Genomic DNA, 9088 nt, shown 5'->3' on the forward strand with positions numbered 1-9088 from the left:
ATACCAGAGCAATACAGTGTTGAGAGGGCAGACTTGTTATACTCGTCTACTCTCGTCAACGTACTCATCCTCAATCCTGAGCCTACCAGCTCCTATAGTCCAAGCATCCCCCCAAACTATATCAACCTTCTACCACTACAAGTGAGTGTCAAGGGGTTAGGATTAGAGCAAGAGTCAAGTATCAGGATGATACCTTGACATCAACTTACTCATCCTCACCCTGAGCTTACCAGCTCCTATAGTCCAAGTCCACCAGCTTCAATCTATATAACTACCTTCACCACCAGTGAGTGTTTGGGGTTAGGGTTGTGGTTTGAGTCAAGTATCAAGACAATACTTTGACAGACCCATAGCAGCATCAATCACGTTCTCTTGAACTATGCTGGCATCAAATGTTCAGACATTGGTGTACTTGCCAATGCATGAAGGGGACATACTGAACATCTACATCCACTTTCAATAATACCTAACATCCCTTCCACAGACCCACCATGACAGTCTCACATTCATGGCATTTATAGGTCTTTGCACTGCTGAGCTGGATCCAGCAGTCTGTGTTAAGTTGCTGGCTCAGATTCAGAGGCTCTATAGCCCAACAAGTTAGAGACAGAACTGTGCCTCATGTTGGAGATACTATCTCAACAGCATGAGGCAGGGAGGAGAATCAAGAAGCAATGAATGAAGGCGCTAGAACGCAGTTAGCACTTTCAGGCTTTCAGCCCGCCTTTCCTGGCAGTCATCCGGCCTACGCCGCTGCCTACTATATCTTGTCCATGGTGGGCGGCACCTGTGTTGCAACTCCCACCATGCTAAACCAGTGCACTCAGGCGCAATGGGAAGACACTGTAGATAGTGGCAGCTCTATGTGCATCTGTCGTTTGTCCGACGTGTTACGTGTGGCTGGTTTGGATTAGCTCAAGCTTGGTTTTCCCTGGAGGCCTCGCTGGATGGACGCGCTACGGGTTTCTTTGCCCGGCGCTGTGTGCACCCGAGTCACTATCGCGGTGCATGGGTCTGCAACCGTTCGCTCGCTTGCGAGCGTGCCGACGGGTAGAGCTTATCGATTCAATATCATCATACCGTGGCACGGGTCAAATGCGGTTCGAATCACAGGTTTGACCTCGGTTGGAGACATGCGATCGTGTTGTATGGATCGAGAAGATCAGTACGAGCATGATCGTGCCGAGCTCCATTTCGTCGACCCGCTCGTCGGGGGGTGCGGTGTTCACATAGGCTTGCACTTGAAAGGAGTCCACTTCGCGTCGGATTCAGTGCGCCATAAGCAGAGGAGGACATAGAAGTCTTACTGGGCGCTCGTATTCTTCCCCTAGCTCTACCATATGGCAACAGCACTCGTGCACAATGGGTATCGTGGAGCAGCCGGTAGTGTGACATCCCGATCATCTCCGCGAGGAGGCAGATCCAGCTAGGAACTGGGGCCGACCCACCATAATTCTCCCTCAGTGGCATGCCGGAAAGCCACCATTATAGTTAGCAAGACCATCCTAGTCTGTCAGTGCTGAAGTGGGCACGTCGTGCGTACTAGAGCTAGAGTTAAAGCCAGAGTCTTTTTCTCCGGCTTTGCGGCGCCGCATGGGTGGAGACATGAATTGAATCTTGAATCTCCGGATCGTTTGAGCTTGCCTGTAGGTTTGTGCTGCACAAAGACCGTCATCATTCGGGATGAAGAGAGTGTGGCAGACAGAACAAAGCTAGCGAGCACCAAGGGGCCCGGCGCGTTATGAATTATGATCGGCGTCAGATCGAGACTGCTTCCGACTCAGACGCAGTGAGCACTGGGCAGCAACACCAGTTCTGCTGAAATGCACCCACTTATCTCTGGCTATTTCACCGTGTGTGACTGATTTTTTTCGCACATCCAGGGTGGGACGACAGTAAACTGGGGTCAAATTAGCCCAGAGCCCTGTCGCAGATTGAGGCCTGCGCGCCTAATACTGCGTGAAACATGCACGGACTACAAAAGACCATCTAAGTATTATGATGGATCACTATCCGGCCATAATTCTCTTCCTTATATGTTCTGTGTCTAGCAGTACTCCAGTAAAACTATCCTGAGGCATCTCCGACCTCAAGTCACCGTCAGGCTGCGCTGTGCACGCGCGAAGGACTATTTAGTACTGTTGGAGAACCTTAGTCGTTCTCCGATATACTTTGTTCACTCACCTTATCCAGAACGTCCCTCTTGCATTTCATCTCTGTCCTCGCGATCAGTACAGCTATGGGATCCGTTGACGCCATCCAACCAGAGTCTACCACCGTCGACTATGATGATCTCAGTTCCATCATCTGCCACTATGCAGAATGGCACAAGGCAGACGAGGAGGTACGCTGGGGATGCGTGTCGACCGCGAGCTTTGGAACGTGCTGATCCTTGTGCCTAAAGAGTATTATGAAACCGTACGCCTACATCACATCACAGGCCGGAAAGGAAATCCGCACACAGATGATAAACGCCTTCAACATCTGGCTCGATGTCTGCGAGGACAAGCTGAAGACCATCAGTCGCATCGTCAGAATGCTGCACAACGCAAGCTTACTGTAGGTTCAATTGTTCCTTCCGCCCACATCTGTTCCGACGGAGATTCTACAGCGTCGATGACGTCGAAAACGAGTCGCAGATACGCCGTGGAATTCCCGGTAGGTCTGTCAGATACCACAAATCTCTACAAGCCATTATGACCATCTGCTCCACTCGCCAGTCGCCCACAAGATTTATGGAATCCCGCAGGTCATCAACACAGCCAATTATGTGTACTTCCAAGCCTTTCAAGAAATCTCGGAGCTGCAGGCTTCGTCCCCTAGATGTGACGTCCACGCCATCGTCGTCGGTAATCACACATCTTCTGGGCAAAGGATGGCACTGATTTTTTCTTCAGACGAGCTCTTGAACCTCCACCGAGGGCAGGGTCTTGATCTCCTATGGAGAGACACGCTCACTTGTCCTTCCGAGAAAGAATACATCTCCATGGTCAACAACAGTCAGTGTAGTCTGGAAATATTTCCTTGAGCGCACTCACGGTGACATTTCCTTAGAAACGGGCGGACTCTTTCGACTGTCTGTTAGGCTCATGATAGCGAACGCCAGACGGAACTTTGACGTGTGCGCCACAGTGGAGCTTAACATAACGAGACTGATCCCATCCCTACAGCGACTACATACCCCTTGTGAATCTCCTTGGTATATTCTTCCAGATTCGCAATGACTACTGCAACCTACGTTCACGAGAGGTGTGCGGTGCGACCTGTCCTTTGAGCTTCGCTGACTTTCACATCTTCCCAGTACGCTACAAACAAAGGATACGCAGAAGACCTCACCAAGGGAAAATTCTCCTTCCCCATTGTGCACGGTGTGAATGCCGATCGCAAGAACCATTCGCTACTGAGTACGCGCCCCTCGGCCTTCACCCCAATCACGACTGATGCGCGCCCATCCAGACATTTTGCAGAAGCGGCCCTCCACACCGACGCTCAAAAACTATGCAATCTCCTACCTCGAGAACCGCACTCGATCGCTCGAGTATACTCGCAACGTGCTCTACAAAATTGAAAAGCAGGTTCGCCACGAGCTCGCGCGTCTCGGGGGAAACAAGAGTCTAGAGGCCATTGTGGATTTGCTGACCAAGGCGGATGGAGCGCCCGACTTGCAGGCGGAAACGAACTGAGCCACGTTGAATATGTGTTATGAGGATAGTGTACGCTGCGAAAATTGCTTAGCCAAGAGGTATGACGAATGCGAAGGCCGCGAGATTGGTCTTGGTGAGGGGTCTAGGTTGAGCGCTGAGCGCACCTCATATCTTTCTTCTTATGTCTAATTTGCATCTCCTTTACACGCATCGTTATACGGGGAAACAACGCATTTGACATCGGAGCGAGGACCTTACCCTTCCAAGTTGGATGGTGTCTGTCTGGTGCTAATCTCGGCCCGCGTACTACGCAGCAATGTCAATTGTAATTTCTCTCTAGTGGTCTGAGGGTCTTGGACTATGTTGGCTCCCAATGTTCGGATATCAATATACACTGTCAACGCGCGAAAGGGACGTACTGAACATCTATCTCCGCATCCAAAGTCACCGCTATTCCGCTAGAATGTTATTCTAACTGAAAGGTTACGCTTTCAGCCAGCGGCAGCCATATGTGTAATGCGCAGGACCTGCTAAGCTCCATGGGCTTACACATATCCCCTCTGCGCAGAATCAACTGTAAAAGGACTGTATCAGCGGTCTAGCAAACTCTGATACGAGAGGCGCACGGTCAAGAATACGGAAATTCAGCGGGGCGAGTGAAGGTTATACGAGAAGAGACTTACGATAGTCCATTTACAATGATCCAGTCTCAGCGATAGTGCGATCAAGTAGGTAGATTGGGTTTATCTCACAGGCAAGAAATGCTGCGGCATCATTACACAGGTTGCGAGAGCCGTCAATCGCATTGTCCGTAATGTAAGTCGCCGACCCCACTGAGAATATGTCACGAGTCGTTCTGCTCTTGAATATATCAAGGATTTGATGCCATTTTACACAGCGGAAGAGTGCCGAGGCTAGATAATAGCTAAGAAGAGAGAGCACCTGCTCGGAGTGGGACATGCACAACATCGCTCTCCATGTGGGTGCTGAGACCAAGTGCCATGAAACGAAACGAGGCCGGAATGTATTTTGCATACAAGTAGGATCTGGATGTACCCGATAAGACTATTTAGAAAAAGGACGAGGAACGAGGCTGGGTGAGGTAGCTCCTGCACGGTGGCTGTAGAAAGTAGACTGACTGCCAGCAGTCTCGTGAACGGACCCATAGCATGGTTGGAAGAGTATGTCGGAAGATTCACCCCGCGGGATGGCCTCTTAAGTTGGAAAGACGAACTGATTATCCCATCCGTGCTGTCTGCGTAACGGCATTTCTAACGCGTTAGCGTGTACGACAAAGCTCGGAGTAGGACGAAGGTCATTCCCGTCACTGACTCCACGGACTTGCGGGGCGGAGTCCGGCACGCGCTTCCGCCTGCACTGATTGGGGCGGAGGTTTTGTCTCCGCTATTGTGGTGGCGCTCAAATGTCACTTTGCGCGCTGAGCGTCGCATGCTGGACTGCATCGTACTTGGCCTCAGAAGCCTTTGGCGGTCAGGGTTATTCTTGTGAGAATGAATACAAGTGAATCCCCATGCATTGCGGTACGGTCATTCATGTGGTCCCTGCGGGGTCCGGTGCTGTTGTATCGAATGACAACGCAGCCCCACTTTAAAACAACAGCCGTCTCGACTCAACGAATATTCAATATTTTGATTCTACTGGGAGGAAATTTCGAAACTGGATCATCCAGTAAGTTTCCTCCACATTTCGAGGATAGCTATCTTCGTAGAAATACCTTCCAAGAAACAGACATAAGACGAACAAGTTTGAGATTCCGAGTCGGGGCGGGGCTCAGAAGCCATCAGCGCATCAGTGGCTGCCTGGGCATGACCGCGTACTCTCTCCGTCTTCCCCGGATTACTTGCCGCCCGCATGGACTTCAGTCTTGTCCAGATGCTGGTACATACTATTTAAACGTCTGCAGAGCTCTGTTCACACATTGACGAGGGCATCTTGTGCCAACGCACAGCATAAAGACAACATATTCTCCCAGGATCTTGAGAGGCGAGACTGGATTTTATAGTGCCACACTGATCCTAACCTCAGGCGAAGACACGGACGGAGTGTCGCGATCTCGTTCGTAGGCCAGCTCCTGAGAGACACACTCAAACTTGAGCGGAGGGAGCAGCGCCAAGCCCGCTATGTTTAGTGGATCTTCCGTAGTGCGAATCCTGCGACACATCCTTCTAATCCCTAATCTCCCACTGGTCGCCCAAGATTCTTCGCCGTGGATGAAGTGGAATCATCTCTCGAAGGTACCATGTAGCGTGGAGGGTGTGATGCTAGGCTTGTAGTGCTGGGCGCCACTAGATGGGCTGCAGCTGGGCACAGGACTCGCCCCTAGCCTCTGATGTATTCGATTTAATATCGACACCAATGCTGACAGGTCCTCCGATGTTGTATCTTGAGAAGCCCATCGCAGATTCTGGTAAGACACCCCATAGTGTCTGTCTGACATCCTGTGCTCATGGTTCAAGAATAGACATGGCATCCCTGGTGTAACGAACACCCCTAGTTGCAGGCTAGATCCTGTAAGGGCACCCCGATTCATGGATGACATGCTCCATGTGTTGCAGATAGACAGCTGTCGCTTGGGCGGGTGCGGATGCTACTGGGGACGTCTCTGGCGGACATCACTTGAGGGTGTGAGCCATGGCTCGCGCACGATATAAGGTGGTGAGATTGAGCAGAAAGAGCCAGCCACCATCCTCTTCCAAATCCTCCTAGCCCACTCTCCACTGTTCTCTCAGCCGGCTTTCGATCGCTCTTCGATTCATTCACCATGGGGAAGTTCTTGTCGTTTGTACTGTGCGCCGTCCTTCTCTCCGCTACGTCTACGCTTGCTCTCCCGACGCCGCTCGACGGCACGGTCGTAGTGAGCAACAGCTCCAGGACCGCGTCCGGGTCGGCCACGATGTCAGCCATTCCGGCGAGTGAGACCGTCGCCCTGGCGAGCGACGACCCGAACTATGTGATGTGGAACACGACAGCTACTAGCGATTCGAGCCTGCAGCCTGTCAGGGTTGAGGGCACATCGAGCAACACGATGTATTTGCAGCCGATGCGGGGCACGCTTGGTACGACAATTCTCGGCCAGCAGAACATGGCGCTGCAGGCACAGAATCCCGACATTATCGCACCACCGACGACAGACAGTGGAGTGATGTACGTTTTAATGGACTTGTTTATCCGCGCAGAGGTTCATCCATCTCTGTTCAGCCCTGGCGGAAACATCAAGTGGCCTATGACTTTGAGTCCAATGCGGTTACAGACGGGCGGCTGGGCACGACAGCAAAACAGTGAGTATTTCGTGCAATATCATGGGATAGAATGGGATGAAGAGTCTGATGTATGCATTTACAGTCAATCAGATGCCCATTGCGACCTGTGAGTACATGTGTGGATCGCATAGAAAATGTGCCTGAACCTTCTGTAGCTATGGCTGGCGTTGACATGCGCCTTGAGGCTGGCGCAATTCGGTACGCGGCTGCATCCTCCTTCCATATCACGTTGTACTTACCTTCTCGATGACAGAGAGCTTCATTGGCACAAAACAGCCGAAGTGAGTGGTGCTCTGTTTCACAGTTCTTGGTCAGATCACTAACATCCCTGGACATAGTGGGCGTATGTCCTTAGTGTATGCATGCTCAATTAACGCAATACGTCAGCATGTAATGACTAAAGATCTGTAGGGCAACATGCAAGTGACCTCGGTTGACCAAGATGGACGGAACTACCTTGGAAATGTTGTACGTATACCGCCTCCAGAGTCGATTCCCTTTCGTCTGATGACTGTCGAATCTTTTAGGGCCCCGGTGATCTGTGGTACTTCCCCTCAGGCATCCCGCACAGTCTCCAAGCAACGAACGAAGATCCTAATGGAGTTGAGTTCCTGCTCGTATGTCGTACGCTTGCCCATTCACATTGATTTCTCTCTAATTCTGTATTTAGGTCTTTGACAACGGTGACTTTAGCGACTACTCAACGTTCCAGCTGACAGACTGGCTTGCACACACGCCCAAAGAGGTGATTGCGAAGAACTTTGGTACAAGTCTCTCTGCATGGGATCAACTTCCTGGCGAGGAGCTGTACATTTTCCCTGGCAGTAAGTATCGCGAACCCTTCTGTATTGTGCGGCCCCTGATGCTGTCTTTGTCAGACTCCCCATCCCCAGGTGCTCATGTGGTAGAGGACCCGTACGGGCAAGTGCTGAATCCATTCACATTCAAGATGTCAAACATGACGACGACGCCGCTTGCTGGCGGGTCTGTCAAGATTGTTGATTCGCGGACGTTCCCAGCTGCGACAGCAATTGCCGTGGCAGAGGTGACTGTCGAGCCTGGAGGAATGCGGTATGCATCGTCTACCTCTTTGGCTAATGCATTTTCCTGACGCAATCACAGGGAGCTCCATGTAAGCCTTGGGTGAATCCATAGCTCACTGTCATGATTGACGAAATTGATACAGTGGCATCCAACTGAGGATGAATGGACATACTATCTGTAATTCTCCGCCTCGTCTATGGAAACTACGAGTTTGGAACTCACTCCGCTTCAGCTCTGGCACGGCCCGGGTAACGGAATTCGCGTCGAGTAGCATTGCGCAAACATTCGACTTTCAGACATGCCATAGTCCTCGTCATGTCTCCGTTTTGATCTAACCCTCTTTGTGTATGCTGGAGATGTTGGATTCGTCCCTGCCACATACGGTATGCCTCTCATCTTCATGTTTGTACGCAGATGGCGCTCATTGATAGAGCGCTGCTAGGACACTACGTTGAGAACATCGGGAATGACACACTGAAGTTCCTCGAGATCTTTAACACAGGTGCGTCGAAGCCTGTTTTAGCTATAAGAATCCGAGACGATCTCCTTGTGCAGATATTTTCCAAGACGTCAGCCTTGCTCAGGTACGCGTCACATCGTTCTACTAGCTCTTGGCGCTGACTTGTAGTTCTCGCAGTGGCTCGCATTGATTCCACCACAGCTTGTACAGGCGCACTTGCAGATCTCGAATGAGACTATCGCAGGGTTCAACAAGACCAAGCAGGTCGTTGTCGGGCCCAACTAGTCACATACGGATTTTCCGCGTGGGTATACAATGCATCGTGTGTGGACTGTCTTTCTAGCACCCCCATAACGTACTAAGTCACTATAATTTGGACCATAATCTACTGTAAAATTACCTTACAACATACAAATACTACCTCCTGATATCATAGTCTATCGGATCTTAATCAATGTCAGAGTGAGATTGTAATCGCAGAGTCCTCCGCGCGCGTAGCATCTGATTCTGTGTCGCGAACTCAGCGTCTCTCCTCGCAAGCATCTCTCCTGCCTCTGGTTCAAGTGGGACTTCGTAGTGTGGTGGACTTGGCAGAGGGATGGGAGTCGTCGGCAGAGATGCCACGGAGTGGATGGGGGTAGGCGAATGGGGTGTTTCAG

The 9088-nt window shown here is 51.1% G+C and overlaps 2 protein-coding genes across 2 annotated transcripts; both read left to right on the forward strand.

Annotated features, from left to right (window-relative positions):
• Positions 1–2239: 2239 nt before the first annotated feature.
• Positions 2240–3683, forward strand: FIBRA_08685 (uncharacterized protein; the record flags this gene model as incomplete). Its single annotated transcript, XM_012330317.1, has 9 exons — positions 2240–2344; positions 2405–2559; positions 2612–2658; positions 2721–2849; positions 2898–2999; positions 3055–3121; positions 3171–3249; positions 3302–3404; positions 3457–3683. 9 exons carry the CDS (start codon positions 2240–2242, stop codon positions 3681–3683), a joined length of 1014 nt encoding a protein of 337 aa, XP_012185707.1.
• Positions 3684–6426: 2743 nt separating this feature from the next.
• On the forward strand, positions 6427–8714 carry FIBRA_08686 (uncharacterized protein; the record flags this gene model as incomplete). Its single annotated transcript, XM_012330318.1, has 17 exons — positions 6427–6809; positions 6864–6943; positions 7008–7031; positions 7081–7123; positions 7179–7206; positions 7264–7281; positions 7337–7393; positions 7453–7542; positions 7596–7749; positions 7804–7996; positions 8048–8057; positions 8112–8146; positions 8202–8217; positions 8277–8352; positions 8412–8471; positions 8525–8553; positions 8607–8714. The coding sequence occupies 17 exons, from the start codon at positions 6427–6429 to the stop codon at positions 8712–8714; spliced, it is 1404 nt and encodes a 467-aa protein (XP_012185708.1).
• Between the last annotated feature and the right edge of the window lie 374 nt (positions 8715–9088).

Source organism: Fibroporia radiculosa (assembly GCF_000313525.1).
Source record: "Fibroporia radiculosa TFFH 294 genomic supercontigs, scaffold1753, whole genome shotgun sequence".
In the NCBI taxonomy this organism is placed as follows: Eukaryota; Fungi; Basidiomycota; class Agaricomycetes; order Polyporales; family Fibroporiaceae; genus Fibroporia; species Fibroporia radiculosa.